This window comes from Chlamydomonas reinhardtii, chromosome 3, assembly GCF_000002595.2.
Source record: "Chlamydomonas reinhardtii strain CC-503 cw92 mt+ chromosome 3, whole genome shotgun sequence".
NCBI lineage: Eukaryota > Viridiplantae > Chlorophyta > Chlorophyceae > Chlamydomonadales > Chlamydomonadaceae > Chlamydomonas > Chlamydomonas reinhardtii.
This window is the reverse complement of record NC_057006.1, coordinates 3,383,525-3,401,877: the sequence shown is the minus strand read 5'-3', so window position 1 is coordinate 3,401,877 and position 18,353 is coordinate 3,383,525. Positions and strand designations below refer to the sequence as shown.

The 18,353-nt window shown below is 66.4% G+C and overlaps 1 protein-coding gene across 1 annotated transcript; it reads right to left on the bottom strand.

Moving 5' to 3' along the window:
• Positions 1 to 110: 110 nt before the first annotated feature.
• Positions 111 to 18,139, bottom strand: CHLRE_03g166850v5 (uncharacterized protein). The gene is made up of 40 exons (XM_043060803.1): positions 17,789 to 18,139; positions 17,472 to 17,669; positions 17,121 to 17,315; positions 16,511 to 16,957; positions 16,217 to 16,343; positions 15,886 to 16,009; positions 15,499 to 15,580; positions 14,641 to 14,877; positions 14,106 to 14,458; positions 13,765 to 13,900; positions 13,085 to 13,353; positions 12,702 to 12,868; positions 12,253 to 12,486; positions 11,898 to 12,109; positions 11,489 to 11,601; positions 10,856 to 11,274; positions 9,886 to 10,723; positions 9,541 to 9,652; positions 9,271 to 9,381; positions 8,893 to 9,041; positions 8,604 to 8,708; positions 8,125 to 8,390; positions 7,697 to 7,831; positions 7,194 to 7,534; positions 6,793 to 6,956; positions 6,380 to 6,452; positions 6,017 to 6,144; positions 5,624 to 5,815; positions 5,031 to 5,365; positions 4,711 to 4,880; positions 4,261 to 4,562; positions 3,984 to 4,125; positions 3,640 to 3,773; positions 3,116 to 3,214; positions 2,593 to 2,982; positions 2,041 to 2,402; positions 1,466 to 1,839; positions 1,113 to 1,244; positions 828 to 928; positions 111 to 594 (listed from the first exon to the last, which is right to left on the bottom strand). Exons 1-40 carry the CDS (start codon positions 17,897 to 17,899, stop codon positions 423 to 425), a joined length of 8,751 nt encoding a protein of 2,916 aa, XP_042925932.1. The 5' UTR covers positions 17,900 to 18,139; the 3' UTR covers positions 111 to 422.
• Positions 18,140 to 18,353: the final 214 nt, after the last annotated feature.

Sequence of the window (18,353 nt, the reverse complement as noted above, 5' to 3'; positions counted from 1 at the left end):
GCTTTCGCCCCCCGGCCCCCGCCCCATGCGCGCCCGGCGCAAGCAGGGTCCTACATGCCTTTACCCCAAGACTTGGCAGTGATATGGGGCCATCGTGCACAGGACAGGGCACAGGTAGCCTGTTACAACCTGCCGTATGTCAGGAGCATACCGTACAGCCCATCCTTGTCAGTTCGGCCGATCCAGGGCATCCAGGGCTAGCTGTCGCCATCGCTTCGGTGTGCCATGTTCCCAATGGACCAGACCTCGACCAGACTCTGTTTGTAGTGTTCCCTTACTTGAAAGCAACTTAGTCAACATGACAACGCAACACCCACCAAACACACGCCGTACGTCTGCAGTGCCCTGGCTGGATATATACCATCTCCACGCCACAGCCGGCCACGCATGCGTACATAACTACATATGTTCGAATTCTTGCTTCAGCGGCGCGCCGCCAGCTGCTGCAGCTGCTGCAGCGTCTGGCTGGCTGGTGCGTTGCCGCCCGCCAGCTGGTGATGGCCGCCGCCGATGACGGCGCCGCACTCGGGGCACACCGACTGCTGCATGGCGCCGCCGCAGTTGCCGATGGTGTACAGGTGGCCGTTGGGGCACCTGTGGCGTTGCGGTTGAGGTTTAGGTGCAGGATGGGAAAGCACACGGCGAGCACAGCGTGTGTCAAATTCAAAGGCGACAGGCACTTTTGAGGCCCGCCAGCCAATACGGCACCTGATGAACAACAACAAATGATTGAAAGGACACGTACGGTCGGTGCCCTCTTAACCAGACGTCCAAAGCCCGAAGCAGCATCACCGAAGCAAGCCGGCGCCCTGGCCCTGGTGACTCACTGGTACAGGTGCCCCGTGAGCCAGCCCATGGCGTCCGTGCCACCGCCGTACTCGTGTGCCGCCACCGCACGCAGCGCCTCCATCACGTCCTGCAGCGTCACCTGTGCGGCATGCACATACACACACGCGTCCGCGTGCGCGTTTTGCGTTTTCCGTTTCTCGTGTTTCCTAACGCGCGTCCAACCATGCGGTTAGTCCAGAACCACGCCACGCCCCGCCACGCCAGAAGCCAGCACACCACCCCATCCATTCCCCCCATTCCCCACCCAAGCTCCGCAGCCGCACCTGCTCCGCCAGCCGGTCCAGCTGTCCCAGCAGCTGCTCCACCGCCTCGATGTGCACATTGCTGTAGCCGATCGCCGCGAAGCCGCTCTCGCCGCGGTACAGCGCCAGGGCGGTGTCGCCCTCCGCACGCACCTACACACACACAGCCACAGCCACACACACAGCCACAGCCACAGACACACACAGATGCAAGAGCCAGCGTACGTAGCAGTTCAGCTTGTAAGCAATTCGCAACGTGCTGATAAAGCCAGCGAGCCTACCGCCGGGCTGTTCGTCCGAATCTGAACGCATTCGGCATAGGCAGCCCTGCCCCAGTATACCACACCACACCACACCACACCAGCGCCCCACACCTGCTGGATGACGGCCTCCCGCATATCGTCTAAAACCTTGAAGCTCAGGCTCGCGCCGCGCAGCACCGCCGCCTCCTCGCTGCGCGGCAGGCCCGCCGCCGCGTCCACCAGCTGCAACTGCGCCAGCCCCATGCGCATAGCCGCCTCGCTCAGCGCGAAGGCGCTGTTGTAGGAGCGGCCAGCGACTGCCTGTCGGCGCCAGGCCGGCGCGCTCTGGTAGAGGAGGCGGTCGCATGCGAGCAGGGCGTCGAACAGCAGGTATTGCAGCTGCGGCCGCAGGTGCGCGCGCACCACATTCTGCAGTCGCCGGGGCAGCGCCAGCAGTGCCTGCCGCTGGCCGCCGCCGCCAAGCAGCGCGCTCATGCGGGCCACACCTGCGAGCCGAGGAGCATAGCCGGAGGTGCTCGGCCTCAAGCAAGCACTCGTTCTCACATTAGCCTACCTGAGTCCATTGCCCTAGATCCATGCCGAGTTTCGCCAGGCCGGCGATTAGGGCTGCCCAGGTTGCCGGGTTGCCAAACCATGTCACACTATCCGTCCCACCTGCCACCCGCGCCCTCCTGCCGCACACGCACCTGCCGCCCCCGCCGCCACGTACACGGCACCGCATCCCAGGATGCCGCACCAGGCCTTGCACAGCAGTGTGGTGTCTGGCCGCAGCGAGTTCAGGTCCTGGTGTGCCAGCTGCAGCCACGCCGCACGACGCGCCCGCGCCGCCGCCTCCTCCTCGCCGTCAGGAGGTTCGGCCGCCGGCACGCTGCTGCTGGCCGCGGAGGTGCAGGCACCGCCCGCCGCCGCCGCCGTCGCCGCCGCCGCCGCAGCAGCAGCAGCGGCGCCTGCAGCGCTTGCGGCAACGGCGGCGGGCGGCGCGGCCTCCGCCTGCTCGTCCCGCTGCAGCTGCGCCAGAGCAGCCTCGTACACCAAGCGCAACGGCGGACTGCAAGTAAAGCATTCGAAGCGGAGGACAAAGATGGATTGTTGGCGAACGCAAAGGATGCTCCTCCTCTAGCGTTGTGCCTGCTGCACTATCCACAGCCAGGCGCTGGCGGCTGCCGCATGTAGAGCGCGGCACATGCAAGCAACCTGTGGACGCACGACTCAAGTATGCCTCCACCCAAGCTCCCCACCTGAGGTAGGCGTCGCACACGTCCTCAAACAGGCGCAGCGTGCGGCGCGTGTGCGCCAGCACTGCGTGCATCGGCGCCAGCATTGCACCCGGGTCCAGCGCGAGCTGCCGCCGCTGGCTACCGCGCGCAATCTGCTCCAGAACCCGCCCCTCCACTTGCGCAAGCTCCGCGTGCATGCCGCGGGCCGCCCTGCCGCCCCCTGCTGCCGCAGCCGCGGCAGCCGCGGCCGGCTGCGTCGCGGGCTCCTCCACGTGGCGCCACAGGTGCTCCAGTTGCATCAGCGCCTCCGCCAGCTTGCCCTCCCAGCGATGCATGTGCTTGCGGTGTGTCAGGTCCAGGGCCGACTTGTTGACCGCGCGGCCGTAGCGCCGCACGCCGGCGATGGGCTGCCTGCATTCTCCATCCCGGCATCAACAGCACTTAGGCACATGGATAGGCACGCTTAGCGTGTGCGTGACCGGAGTAGCCTCACGGCAAGCAAGGCAGTAGATTTGCAGCAGCAGGTGGGTAAGCGTGCGCGCACCTGCACGTGGGGCAGCCGACCACCGGGCTCTTGCCGCCAGACTCGGCGCCCAGCGGCAGCGGCTGCAGCCAGTGGCCGTGCGCGTCCTTGGCGTAGAACCTGTGGGTGCATGCATGCGCCTCTGACAGGTAGGGACACACATGTGTGGCAGGCGCTCAATGCTAGCCACGTCGCCCCTACCTAGCACCCTACCGGCTCATGCAATCAATCAACCCGCCCGCCCGCACCTCCATGGCAACCCCGTAGATAGCTGCTCGCCCTGCCCCTTGCCGGGTCAGCTAGTGATGTCAGAACCTGCTTCCTCCGGCCCCCTCCGGCCCCCCTCCGGCCCCGTCCTGCCCCCTCGTACTCCCTCCGGCCCCGTCCTGCCCCCTCTTACTCCCTCCTTACCCCTCCTACCCCCTCCTACCCTGCCCCCACCTGCCCCCTACGGCCCCACCTGCCTCCACCTGCCCCCTCCTGCCCCCTCCTGCCCGCCCCACTTTATGTCCCCCTCCGCCCCCCCCCCTCCTCCGGCCCCCCACCTGCCCATGTCCAGGTGTCCGTCCAGGGTGCTGACCAGGAAGGCGTGGCGGCACGGCAGCACCACCAGCGGGTCGGCGTCCACGTCCTCGGGAGACAGCTCGCCCAGGCAGCGCATCATCACCACGTCCACTTGCTGCGGCGCGACACGGCACACACGTCATTACTGGGACGTTGGAACGCGTCACAAGCAATTGCGGCATATACCTACAGATAAATAGCCGCAGCACGCAGGCATGTTGGGTCAGGCGATACCCGCCCTGCTTTGCACGCTGAAGGCTTCAGCTCGCTGCGGCGCCGGCGAGCAAGCTCTAGCCAACGTGTAACAGATGACGCGGACGCGGACCTGGTCTTTGATGTTGCTGTCGGCCTTGGCCAGACACGCCGGGTCCACACAGAAGCGCTGGGAGGGGCACTCCTCGCCGCACAGGCCCGGGCAGCGGTGGCCGCACGCCAGCTTGCGGCTGCAGCGCTGGTCACACGGCAGCCTAGCATACGGTGGGGAAAGCCGCAAAACCGGGCGCGAAATGGTAGGTAAGAGGATAGATGTGCAGGTATGATTAACAGCTAGCACGCAGCGCGGCACCGAGATAGCACGCATGGCACCTCCGTCGCCGCCTCACCGGTTGCAGGGAGCGCCGCAGGGTGCGGTGCATGCGCCGCGGTGCTGGCAGCGCCACACGCAGGCCTCGGCGCAGGACACGCAGGGCTCGCCGCACTTGCGGTGGCAGCGGAGGTGGTGCGCGCAGCTGATCCAGCACGGCCTGGCGCAGGGCGCGCAGGGCGAGCCGGCGTGGCACCGAATGCCGCAGTCGTGGCCGCACACCAGCGTCTTTCCGCAGGGCTGTTTGCAGGCGGCGTGGCAGGCTGCGTAGGGGCTGGCGGCGTCAGCTCCTGCTTCGCCTTCAGCACCCGTGAGCCGGCCCTGCGCACGCATGGAAAGCAACACGCCACTGGCATATGATTGTCCATGCTGGGGGGCGAAAGCATGCTAGACTAGTAACAAGTGACCAGAGGAAGCCAGCCAGCACAGAGGCACAGAGTTATAAGCCATCACCCACGCGCGAACTGACCTTGACCCAGGTCAGGAACCGGCCGCGGAAGGCCGCACCCGGCCCCTCCGGGGAAAGGAACCGCAGCCATGCGGTCAACTTGGCGGAGCCCCTTGCCTCCGCGAAGTGAGCATCGCGGTGGGCGCGGCGCCAGGCGTCGCCCAGCTCCGCACCCTGACCAGCGATGAAGCCTGCACGGCGAATCAGAATCCAGGTTACGTAGCTCACGTTTGCGCCGTTGCATGCCGCCCCTTTTGCCAATATATGCAAGGGCCTACAGCAATCGTCATGCGCTTCTCAGTGCTCACATGCCCAACCGCCACACCCACGCACACACCTACCCTGCGCCATCAGCTCATCGAACTTCGCACCCAGCACGCTCCGCATGCAGCCGCCGCACGTGCCGCCGCACTCGTGCAGGCACGCCAACCGCGCGCCGCACGCAGCGGTGCAGCGGGTGGGGTCCGCCAGCAGCGCCGCACGCTCGCCGCAGGGCACGCGGACGCTGTGGCCGCACGCCGGCATCTCCACGGCCACCACCTGGCTGCAGGGCCGCCCGCCGGTGCGCACGCCCTCCGCCTCGCAGCAGGGCACGTCCAGCGTGTGGCCGCACGCCGGCAGCGTCACCTCCACCAGCTCGCGACAGCGGATGGCCTCGGTGCCGGTGGCGTAGCGCCTGTGCACATGTTTAGTATGGCGAGTGGGGGGGGATGATGCCAGCATGCCAGCATGCAGGCAGGCAGGCGTGCAGGCAGGCAGGCAGGCAGGCAGGCAAGCTCAGATCAACCAGGCATGCCCATCTTTAGTGCCACAGCTGCTTCCCTTTGTCTCTTTACTCCCTGACTCCTGAGCACATCTGGGACACTTGCGACTACGAACGCAATACGGCAGTAGTGCAAGGGCGTGTAGCTAGCCGCGCGCGCGCACCACTCACTTCCAGCACTGCACGCCCTGCGGCCCGGCGTGGCCGCACTCCAGCTGGTACGGCTCGTTTACGCGCTGCGTGCAGCGGCCGCAGGGCTCGCCGCAGGTGCGCTCGCAGGCGTGGCCGCAAGGCTTGTGCAGGCGGTTGCAGGGCTTGGTGCAGGTGACGTAGCGGTGCTCGCGGTCGTCGGCGTGGCAGCTCCTGGAGTACGGCACATAGGTGCGGTGCCGTACGTGCGGCAGCGGCGGCAGGGGTGCGCAGCAGTGCGATGCGGCAATCATCAGTGGCGTCACATGTGCAGAGAGCAACAGGTAGGGCAGCAAGATACTGCTGAAGGAATGCCGCATGCTGAAGAAAGGCAGTCATGACCCAGCCCTCCGTGCAGCACACCCATCCACGCACCTTGGGCATGTATGGCCGCAGGGCATGGCTACGCCGCAGGGCCGCCTGCAGCCGCCGTCGCCCACCAGGCGTCCGAAGTCGCCCACGTCCCAAATCTCCGTCTCCTCGCCGTGGTTGACGCACTTGGTCTGCAGAACGCGATACCGGGTCAAAGGAATCAACATGAATGCTTGTTCGCATGGCTGCTTGCGTGCGCTGACTGACAACGTTAGTTCCGCTGACTGCCGCAGCCAAAAGGCCCTGCGTCCCGCTGACAAACAAACGCCTTGTGCTCCACTGACTTATACCGTGTATCCCCTCCCCTGACTGACGCCGTGTGGTCCGATGACTAAGCAACACTTGCGTTCCATTGCGTCTACGCACCTTGAGGCAGGGCCCCACGCAGCCGTCCTGCTGCAGCATGTCCAGCACCTGGCCCCACATGGGCACCCGGTACCTGTGTACGCGGCGGTGAGGCCAGCAGGACTTGGTGGGTGGTGGTGGTGGCGGGTGGTGGTGGTGGTGGTGGTGGTGGTGGTGGTGGTGGTGGTGGTGGTGGTGGTGGTGGTGGGACGTGCACACTTGCGCTCATGCCGTTATGTTGCGTGTGTGCGTCGCTGGTCTGCTGGGCTGCCCATGACTGTCCAACCAGCCACATGCAACCGCTTTGCACCCCTGAGCCCAGGCCTTTGCATCCCCCAGGCCCAGGATCCTCGTTCGTAAACCGGTACAACCCCACGTTCCCACAGGAATACGGTACGGTACGGCACGATGGCCATGGCACCGGCACGCCCCACCTCTCGGCTCCCGCACGCAGCGAGGCCTGGTTGCCCAGCACCACCATGCCGTGCCGCGCGCGGCTGAGCATCACGTTCACCCGGTTGCGCAGGCGCAGGAAGCCGATGCGGCCGTCCTTGGCGTTGCGCACCGTGGACAGCAGGATGACGTCCGCCTCCTCGCCCTGCACACACACGCACACACGTGCGTGCGCGGGCGGGCATGTGCCGGTATGTATAGAAGCGACGGCCGTTCAGTCGGGTGGCTGCGGGGTTGCTGCTGGGGGCGGCTGCGGGCGCTTCGCCCACTCATGGGGTTGCAAGCAGGAAAGAAAGCAAACGGATGGAGCAAAGGAACGGCACGGAGTCGACTACCGTAAGGTACAAGCTTGAAGTAAGGGCCGATTAGCGCTCTGACCCACCTGGTAGTTGTCAACGGTGGCGCAGCGGATGCCCTCGCGCATCGTCACCACACGGCAGCCGTCAGGCAGCCTCTCGCCCACCGGCTCTTGCCCACCTGCCCCGCCGCCGCCCTGTCGCCCCGAAGACGGCGGCTTTAAGCCGCTGCCGAAGTTGCCTGCGGGCCGGGCGCCGCCGGCGCCGGCACCGCTACTGCCGCCGCCGCGCAGCATGGCGGCGGCGTCCTCGTCGCCCGTCAGGACGCGCACGCTGCCGCCGCCCGCCGCGGCTGCGGCTGCTGGTGCCGCTGCTGCCTCCTGCTGCGTTGCGCCGATGTCCTCCGAGACGCCATCGGTGTCGTCATCTGCACAAGTAAGGTTCAAGACCACAGGACCGCGATTGCATGTCACGACACCATACGGCAATTTGTACCCCCTATTACTTCAGGTCACGCGCCCTTGCACATCTTCAATAGCACATCCCCCGCATGTTGTATCCATCCATCCATTCTTTGCCCCCAACCCACCATCGGCCGCCAGCCCCGCCTTGTCCAGCTGCTCGCGGTCTCGGTCCGAAACCACCAGGCGCAGGTTGGCGCGCGTCATCTCGTCACGCACGCGGTGCAGCTGGCCTGTGTAGGTGACCAGGATCACAATGCTGCCTGCGAGTGCCGCGCCAGAGTTGGGGTGATGGGATGGGGTCAGGTACAGTGCAGCGTGTGGTGTAAGGTGGGGGTGTGCGGAGTCGGTGTATCTAGCAGCAGCGCAGAGGCATAACGTGTGTGCCGCGCCAGCTGCGGGGTGTAGTGCATGCACGTGCCAGCGAACCCCGCCCCGTTCCCCACTATGCCCCCGCCGCACCATGCAATATCATTCTGAGCTTCCCCCACGGACATCAGTAGCTTCCCCCCCCACCACCGACACGCCCAGCAGTCCAGCCGCCCGCCGCTCTCACCCGGGTCGTAGCCTTGCATAAGCAGGTAGCGGGCAAGCTGCACGCAGTAGGCCGCCTCCCACTCGTTGTACTTTGAGCGGTCCTCGCCCGCCGCCGCCGCCGCAGCCGCACCACCACTTCCACCGCCTCCCGCTGCTGCCCCTGCACCTCCCTCGGGGTGGTCGTGGTCCAGGAAGAAGACGTTGTGCGCCAGGCCGCGCAGGGGCGGGTGCGAGGCCACCAGGGGGTGATCGCGCAGGTGCGGGTAGATGGTGCCGCGGATAAGCCTGTGCGTGTGTGCCGCGTGCGGGGCAGGCAGTGGGGTTGGTGGGGACAGCAGTGGCATTGCTGGTAGCTGGTCAGCAACCTGCTGGCTCGCATCAGCAGTTGCTAGAGGGAGGCAGACGCGCAGGCGGCATTGCACACAGCTGCCGAGCTGCGCGCGCGCGCCTACGCACATACACGCTAGCTGAGAGAGCAGGCAATCCCGCATCACTCACTGGCTGATCTGCGGCCGCATACGGCGCTGCTCCTGCAGGGAGGCCACGCTGAGGCCTTCCTGCCGCACCAGCCGCTCAAACAGCGACAGGTCCAGGTCCAGGCCCCTGCAGCAGGTTCAAGGGCACGGAGCAGGTATAGGTTTTACGCATGGGGACACGGCAACCAAACAGACCAGAACTCATTAGAAGCGTGGGTCGCTTCGCTCGCAGCCCCGATGGGAGCGGCACGGGACATTAGCTGCTGACACACACACACACACACACACACACGCCATCACGCCGTGCCCACCTGCCGCTCTCCACCTGCAGGCAGTACTCGTTGGGCTTGGGCCGCAGCTGCTCGTGGTCGCCGATGAGTACCAGGTGCTCCACACTGCGCGACAGGCACACCAGCACGTGCGCCTCGTACACCTCCGCGGCCTCCTCCACCAACAGCACCTGCACACGTGCATACACGGCGTACGGCATACGGCACATGCAGGTCATCACGTAAAGCGAGGGCAAACGTGCTGTGCGAACTACTGTTATGGCCAGTTGCCGTGATCCCGCACGTACAAATCAAACGCCGGGACACGCAACCCCAACAATGTAGCGCATAACTCCGGTACTACCGGTATTCACACACAAACTGAGAGATGTAGCGGGCACACACCACAGCCCCACGCACCCGGGGCTTCATGGCTGCAACCAGCTCCTGCATGCGCGCCACGCCCGAAGTAGTCATGCCCACCACACGGGCCGCGCGCAGCGCCGAAAGCTTGGCCGCGTTCTGCGTCTCCTGCGTGTGCGCGTCACACACGCAACACACAAGCACGTGAAGCAGCACCGCACGTGACTGGGAGCCAACGAGGCCCGACCTTGCTTCTTGTCTCATTGGCGCAATGGCGCCAGCCAACCAGCCAGCCAGGCAGCCACCCACCCACCCGCTCCCGCGCACCTTAATCATGGCCTCCGCCCGCTCGAACTCCTGCTGCACCTCCTGCACCTCCTGAAGCAGCCGCAGGTAGCGCAGCCGCTGGAGCTCCGTGTACAGCCGCTGCCGCTCACACCTGTGCGGGCGCGCGGAGTCACACGCGGGACACTTGAGAGACATGGATGCCAAGCGATCGCGCCCGACGCCGGTAATCAAGGGCCTGGCGAGCTCACGCACAAAATAATCGCATCACCTACAGACCCCGGCTCTAGTGCATCAGTTCCATTGTCCGCCAAACAGCAGGCAACTTGACTTCCCCATGCCAGTATGCCACTACGCGCTGCTGCTCGCCCATCCCCGCCGACACACCTGCTCATGCACCACACGTCATCCGCCGCCAGCAGCTCCGCCGTCGGCCGCGACCGTGCACACATCGCCTGCACCTCCGCGGGCGGCAGCGCGAGGGCCGGGGGCGCCGGCAGCTCCGCCTCCTCCGCCGCCTCACTCGCTGCCTCCGAGCGGCCCGATGCCCTCCTGTGGCGCCGCCCCTGTCGACCTTGCTGTTGCTGGGGGCCAGCCGCCTCTCCCTCCTGCCCAGCAGGGCCCCGTTGCGGCTGCTGCTGCTGCCGCGGCTGCTGCCGCCCCTCTTGTTGCTGCCCCTCTTGCTGCTGCTGCTGCTGCTCCTGCGCCCGCTCCCGTGCCGCGGCCGCCATGGCTGCCTCCATCTCCTGGGCCTGTTGCCGCATGCGCGCCATTGCCGCACGGGCCGCGTTCTGCGCTGGCGTCAGCTCCGCGGCATCGTCGCCCTCATCATCCGCCTCTGCACCAGCGGCCGCAGCCGCGGGAGCGGGGGCGAGGCGGCCAGTGGCAGCAGCAGCAGCCGCTGCAGGGCCCGCCGCCCCAGCGGCAGCACCGGGCGCGTTGCCGCGCATTGCAGGCGGCGGCGGTGGCGGAGGAGGCGGCGGCAGCACCATGCCACCAGCACCCGCCGCCGGACCGCCGGCGCCGCCAGGGCGTGCGGATCCTGCGAACAGGCCCAGGAGGGGCCCCGACGCGGCGTCGCGTGCGGTGGTCACGGCGCGCCACCAGTCCGGGCCTGCGCCGCCACCGCCCGCAACCCCCCCGGCGGCGCCGCCACCTGCGGCTCCAAAGCCGTCCAGTTCCATCATGTCGTCTTCCGCCTCGTCATCGGATGCAATCATGCCGCCTGTGCAGTGTGCACACACACGTACGTACGCCAGTGAGGCAAGCCACATGAGGTGCCACACACTCAACATACACCAGCACAGGCAGCGACAGGTCGGGCACTGTAACTAAGAGCAGAATTGGTCGAGCCTACCTGAGGCGCGCTGCGCTGCCATGGCGGCCGCGGCCGCCCTCTCCGCCTCCAGCCGCACCCGCCCCACGCGCCAGTCCTTGTCCGGCGCACTCCGCAGCCAGTCGTCAGACACCAGGTCCGCATAGCTGCCTCCGGGTGCGCGCTGCTTGCCGCCGCGCCGGCCCCTGGGCCCCACCACCTCCCAGCCGCCTCCGTCGTCCTCCTGCGGCCGCGGCCCGCGCCCCTGCTGCGGCCCGCGCCCCTGCTGCTGGAACTCGCCCTCGGCCGGGATCAGGCCGTCGGGCACCACGAAGGGCGGCTGCTCCTGCGCCAGCTCCTCAGGCCGGCGGTTCCAGGGCCGGCGGCCGCGGCGGAAGGAGCTGTGCAGAGCGGGGTAGCGCTCCAGCATCAGCGGCTCCAGCTCGCGCCAGTTGAGGGGCCTGCGCATTCGCCGTAGAGCGAGAGCATGAGCAAAGGGCGCGTGAATGACGGTGTGTGTGTGTGCGGCCTGTGCTCACAAGACAGCGGCATGCAGAGCTAGCGGCACACACGTGTGACACGAGCCGCAGGTGTAAAGCCGTCAGCTGCGGCCGCTGCGGCTGCTGCTGCGGCCGATGTTCCGCATCCTCGTCCTCCCCTGCTGCCTGCACGCACCTGCCGCCCATGCATGCGCCGCCGCCCGCCAGCGCCTGCAGCGTGCCGCTCAGCGCCTCCGCCTCCGCCGCCAGCTTCTCAATGCGCGCGTAAAGCGGCTGCAGCCCGTACGCCTGTAGCAGCAGTGGCACAGGGCAATCATGCAACAGGCACACACACACAGTCACACCGGCCATCGACACCACAAACGAGTCAGTCTTCAGGTATGTCAGGTACAGGGAATGCCTCTGCTACATCTGCACATGCCTTTATCGTACATGCTCGGCGGCTGTAATCGGAAACGACTTATTGGTGCCGTTACCCCATGCGCGCTCGCTCGCGGCACGCACGCACGCCGGCACGCAGGCACGCACGCACACACACTTACACACGCACACACGCACATCCACACATGCAAACACGCGCTCACCCTGTCCTGCAGGTTGCGCAGGTTGAACTGCTGCAGGCGCTCGACCCTGCTGTTGGAGCCCACCCGCACAATCTGCTGCGTCACGCCGGCGTCCAGCAGCCCCTCCAGGAACGAGTCCAGTGCGTGGTTGGTGAAACACACCACCAGCACGGGCCCGATGTCCGGGCGCGGCGGCGGCGGCGGCGCGGCACCTGCGGGGCCTGCGGCTGCAGCTGGAGCGCCAGCGCAAAGCAGGAAATATGTCGAAGGAAAGAGCAAGAGGCGGGCCACGTCGAATGTCGACAAGTGAAGGCAAGCCTGGTGCGCGCAACGTGCAATCAGAACACCGCACCGTGACCTCTGCAGCACCACTCACCGGCGTCCAAGGGAGGAGGTGCCGCCGCCTCCGGGCCGACGCACTCGGCAATCCACGTGGGCAGCGACGCGGCCGTTCCGCCGGCTCCCGGAGCAGACCCGCCACGCGGGGGCCGCCCCCGGCCGGGCCGCCCCTGTTGGTCGCGCCCCGTCTCGCCTTCGTTGTACTCGGTCGCGGAGTTGCGCGTGTTGCACAGCAGCGCCTTGGTCATCACCACTCCCAGATACGTCTTGCCTGTGGCGGCCGGCGGCAAATGGGCACATACGCATGCAAACCTCTTACACTATGGTACATACACATGCAGTTTAACCATGTGCAGCAGATTGATCCAGAGGCAGTCCATGCAAACCGGAACCGACCGCGCCTCACAGCAGCAAAGTGCGCTGCCCCCGCCCCTCTGGCCGCCCGCCCCCACTCACGCCCACCGGCCGGTACCCCACGCGCCCCACCTGTTCCCGGAGGCCCCTGCACCACCGCCACCTCGCGGCTGAGCACCGCCCGCAGCGCCTCCGCCTGCGCGCCGTCCAGCGTGGTAGCTGCCAGCAGCTCCGACAGCGGGAAGCCGCCGCCGCCGCCGCCGCCAGACAGGTCGGCTTGGCTGAGCGCGCGCAGCACCCTGAACAGCACCATGCAGCGGTGCGGTATGGGGCGTACCGGCAGGAAAGGTAGGTCAATATTCACCACGTGGACAAGCAAGGAAAGTCGCTTGTAGGGCTGCTGGGGGAGGGGTAATGCTTCGGCGGTCCGGCATTGTCATTCATGACCCCAGCGTCCGCGCCACGGCCACGGCCACGGCCACGGCCACCCACCGTCAACACACGTGCGTGCATACCTGACTCGCTCCTCCTGCGGCAGCGCCAGCACCCGCCGCTTGTCCGCGATGTGCCTCAGGTCGCACACGGGGTTGTCGGCCAGGTAGGCAGGACACAGCAGCTGCAGCTCAGGGGGCCCGCCGCCACCGGCCCCGGCAGCCGCGGCAGCCGCGGCAGCAGTGGCAGTGTGCGCCCCAGACCCGCCGGCCAGGACGGCGGCGGGCGAGGGCGGTGGCGGCTGCGCGAAGCCTGGCACCAGGTGTTGTGCCAGAGGAATGCATGTCATCTCCTGTGTGCGCGGCGCATGTGTGCGCACACGTATGAGAAGAGGCGTGGTGTTTGCATCGCATCAACGGCCATATGGTACCCTCAAAGAATCACAGCCGACCACCACACTCAAGGACACCTCTCCTTCGCCGCAAACCACTCTCGCATCCCCCATACACACGCAAACACACACACACACACACACCTCGCCCTCTGGGCGAGCTTCGTTTTGTTGGTATTTATACACACACACACACACACTTGCATCCCCCCCCATACACACACGCACACACACCCACACACACACACACACACACACACACACACACGCACACCCACACCCACACCCACACACCCACCCACCCACCCACCCACCCACACACACACACACATACACATACACACACGCACACACACGCAGCCCCCCGCATACCTGCAGCGCCCTGAGCACGGGCTCGTACGCGAAGAAGCTGTTGTGCTCCTGCACCAGCGCCACCTCGCCGCCGCACCCCGCAGCCGCATCCAGCCACGCGCCCAGCAGCGCCTCATAGTCAGCCCGCGACACCAGCCTGCATGTGAGCGGGCGAACGGCAGCCGCGCATCAGTAGCATCAGCAGCTCAGCAGCCTGGCGGGGCGGAACCAGCGCAGCAGCAGCAGCAGCAGCAACCTGGAAAGAAGGGACGAAGGTAAACCCGGTGCGATACGGTAGCGCAGGCGCCCCGGCCCAGCCACAACCCCGCCCCGACCCCACCCCCCGCCCGAGCCACCCCCACCTGATGCCGAGCTGCGCGCGCTGCTGCGCCAGGTCCTTGGGCTCCCTCTGCGCCACCACACCCACCACCAGCCGCGGCTGCGGCGCTGGCCGGCCCCCACCACCAGCTCCACCACCACCACCACCACCACCACCACCAGCTCCGCCACCGACGCGACCTGCTGCAGTTGCGGCTCCGGCTGTGGCGGCACCCGCGGCACCACCAGCAGCGCCACCTGCTGTCGCCGCCGCGGGCTCCCACCAGAAGGCCAGCAGGGTACCGTGTGCTAGGCGCTTGGAGCGGCGCCAATACTCCTCCAGTTGGTGGGTGGTGGGGGCGCGGGCCTGCGCTTGCTGCGGCTGCCGCAGCGATACCTGCACACACGTGCACACGCGCTTGCAATAATACACATGGGTGCGCACGCTTGCTAGCTCGCTCCACTTTCCATGGTGCTCCGTGCATACGCACAGGCCCACAACCTTTACTCTCGAGGCACTCACACACACTTACGGCCGCGCACATTCACATCCACATACACACACATACACACACGGACCTTGAGCACGGCTCCGTCGTGTTTGGTGAGCTCCAGCCCCTCAAACCGCACGTCCCGGTACACGAACAGCTGCGTGCCGCCCTCAAAACGGAGCCGGTCGCCGCCGCCGCCGCCGCCGCGAGGGTGGCGGTGGAAGGCAGGGCCGCGGCCGTCGTCATCGGCGGGCGGCAGTGGCGGCAGTACAGCCAGGCCGCCAATGCGCAGGAAGGCGGTCAGGGCGGTGGCCAGAGGCGCGATCTGTGTGTGTGTGTGTGTGTGTGTGTGTGTGTGTGTGTTTGTGTGTGTTTGTGTGTGGGTGTGTGTGGGTGTGTGTGTGGGAGGGGGGTTAACTTTGAACCAATCCCGTAAGGAAACAGTCGCGCTGCAAGGAGAAACTGCACCCGCATATGCGAGCTGTGGTACATCACCATAGGTAGTCGGGCGGGCTTGGGCAGTGTAGCAGCAGGTGGAAGGAGCAGTCCAGAGCAGCTCCGAAGTCATGTCAGCAGTGCGAGCCGCGCGCGGACCCCGTCGCCCAACTAGTTGCAAATCTATACTAACATACTCACCTGTACGCGAACGGAGGAGCGCCAGGTAGAAGCGTTCAACAGCAAAGGCGAAGACGCACATGTAGGAACGTGGCATGGCGGCGAGCGTTAGTAGTAATCGCGGGACAGGTAAAGCAAGGCAGTACATAAGCTATGAGACCCCACGCGCGGCTCAGAGACAAAGAAAGAGAGAGTGGGGCGGGCGAACGAGCAACGACGTGGGAGGGGGGGTTGTGGAGCAGGAGGATTGCGCGACAGCGGGTGGAACGATGGAAGGTACCACAAGGGCCACAAGTCAGGGCGGGGCACCACTGCACAGCAGCGCTCTCACCGCGTCGTGTCGCAGCAGTCGGAAGTTGACTTCCAGCCGCGCCCGCTGCGGGTCGTCCGCCAGGTGGGGCATGCTGCCGGGCCTGTGGAGATGTGTGTACAGGGGGGTGGGGATGGGGGCATGCGTGGAGATATGTGTGGTGGGGGTGAAGGCGTGTGAAAGACAGAGCGCATAAAGCACAGGCTTGGGTGGGCGGAGGTGGGGGCATGGGGCGGTGTAGTTTTCGCTGCGTATCACGCGCGTGCCGGTGCGTTCGTTCGTGGGCCACGCCCACGCCCACGACACGAACATGACGCAATGTGATACACTACGAGCTAGCTCCCGCAACACGCCACGCCCCGCGCCCCACGCACACGCACTAGGCAGGGCGGGTCGCACGCGCCGCACCTGTTGCTGGGCAGGTAGGGCTCCTGCGCGCACAGCAGCTCGGCGCACGTGGGCACCACCTGGATGCGCCGGTAGTCGGCGGCGTCGTTGTCGTGGCGCGCCGCACCGCTCAGCCGCAGCTCTCCTGCACGGCGGCGGTGCGTTTGACATACAGGCGGTGGTGGTGGACATCCGGCGGACCACGCGCACACACACACACACACACACACACACACACACACACACACACACACACACACACACGCGCGCATAGGGCTATCTTAACGCAGAGCACAGAAGGGTTGTACACGCGTGTGTGTGTGTGTGTGTTCTTCGTGGAAGCGCGGCTCACCCGGCAGGTGGTCGGGGTCTTGCAGGCGTACCACCGCGGCGCGGTCGCCTCGCGCCGCCGCCTCCCGCGCCGCCTCCGCGCGACGGCGCTGCGCCGCCTCCGCCTCGTCCAGCACCACCTCACGGTCCTGTGCCCCAGAACACACCACACGCCACACCACACACACCACACGCATGCAACAGGATGTTCATGCAGGCACATTGCTTTCGACGCCAAGTACCCCGAAGTCAGCTAGGCGGGTCAGGAGTCAGCCACGGCCAGCCAGCAAGCGAGCCCGGCCGATGCGAGTCCCACCCTGCCGTGCTGCAGCTGCCGCCGGGCCGAGCGAAGCACCTCCTGCAGCCGCCGCCTTCGGCAGGCCTGCTCGTGGCCCCCGCCTGCGGCCGGCGCTGCAGCCAGCAATGAGGTGTGCAGCTCCTGTAGCACATCCAATAGACGCTTGGCGGCCGGTTCAGCGGCACGCGCCGCGCTGGAGGCCTTGCTGCCGCTGCCGCTGCCGGGCTGCTGCTGCCCCGCACGTGCAGTACTGCTCCCGCTGGCGGCGCCCGCGGCTGCCAAGCCTTGATGCTGCTGCTGCCGCTGCTGTTGCTGCTCCGGCGATGACAAGCTGCTGCTGTTTGGCTCGAGCGCGAGCAGCGGCTGGCGGTCTGCCGGCAGCTGGAATCGCTCCAGCAGGGCGTTGAGCAGGCGGGCGGGCGGCTCCAGCGCATCCAGGGAGGAGCAGGGCAACCAGCGCAGCGGCTGCGGAGTAAGGGGGCAGGGCCAGGAGGTGCGGAACAGCGTGGGGGAGGGAGCTTCCCCTCAAGAGCCGCGGTTAGGCCTGGGTGCGCTCCTGGCCTCTTGTTCAGCAAAGCCTCTGCGATGACGTATTTGCAGTCAGTATAGCAAACGGCGCCGCGCGTACCTGCGCGCTCGCCCCTCCACGTTCCACTGACAGCTCGCCGCGCGACAGCCGCTCATAGCAGCTCGCGAGCGCGCACCAGTCGAACTTATGAAGCACGCTGTTAAGTAGCGGGCTGGTCCAGTGCGACCGCAGTGAATCAATTACGGCATCATCAGAAAGCAAGCGCAGCAGCGGCACCACGCGCTCGCGGAATACCTGTGCGTTTGGTAATTATAGAGCTATAGAGGATAGCGGCCTGGAACGTAAACAGGAATGCAGCTGCGCTCAACAGACGACTTGCACCCACCATCGGGACCTGCACGTCCCACCGCTACCTTGACCCCGCCCCTGGCCAAACGCTTGCCAGCTTGCCTTGTCCGTGAGCTTGCCGACCTTGTACCGCTCTGACATGTCTTTCAACAGGAGCTCGACGTGTGCGGGGGCGTTGGACTTCTCGTCGGCGCCACCGCCTGCTGTGCCGATCCGTGCGCCGCACAGCATCTGCAGGGCCTGCTCTGAAACGACAGGGTCCGATAGGCTCTGCAGGGCGGAGCCCAGGAAGTCTTTTATCTGCAGTTGAGGGCATGGAAGCGGGGTGGCGGATGTTGGTTGGGCCGGTTGCAACTGTGGCGGGGCACGTTTGGGATGTCGCGTCAAGCAGGATCGTCCAGCTCGGACACCCAGCCCACCTCCTCATCGGAACGGAGGCTCGTACGCCGACTGAGGTCCTTGAGCGCTCCGAAGGGCGAGCGCTGTGCGCTGCCGGCGAATCCACGTCTTTGCCCCGCACTAGCAGCCATGCCGCTCCGACGCTCGCGCGACTGCTCCTCAACGCCACCGACGTCTCCGCGCACATGAGCGAAGTCGCAGTAATTCCCTTTCCGGCAGGTGCCTTCTGCGTAATATTTGCAAATCCGCTTTTCGACCTGCTGCCTCGAGCGTTTGGGGTCGCGATTCGGGCCCTGCGCCTGCCGCTGGTCATCCTGCTGCTGCATTCTTCTCTTCATGTGAATGTGTGACACGTTGCGGGAGCAGGGATTTATAGACGGTGGCTGTTTTTGGTGCAGCACGGGCCTCCGATGCCGGGTCACGGGTCATGCGCCATTGCTTCATCCGCCCAACCGCTACACGCGGTGGAACCCTTTCCATACCCCTCTCCCCGCCCCCACCACCACACACACATGGCCTGTTGCAACCCGCAGACGCAACTGCCACGGCGGGTCTCTACTTTGTAGACGTCTTCGCATTCCTACG

Excerpts from the sequence above, each read along its gene's own strand:
- CHLRE_03g166850v5 (XM_043060803.1), bottom strand. The coding sequence starts at position 17,899 with ATGGCTGCTAGTGCGGGGCAAAGACGTGGATTCGCCGGCAGCGCACAG. Across the intron at positions 16,010-16,216 it reads AGACCCCGACCACCTGCCGG|GAGAGCTGCGGCTGAGCGGT; the intron begins GTGAGCCGCGCT and ends GCCGCCGTGCAG. Across the intron at positions 1,840-2,040 it reads CGTGGCGGCGGGGGCGGCAG|GTGTGGCCCGCATGAGCGCG; the intron begins GTGCGTGTGCGG and ends CTCGGCTCGCAG.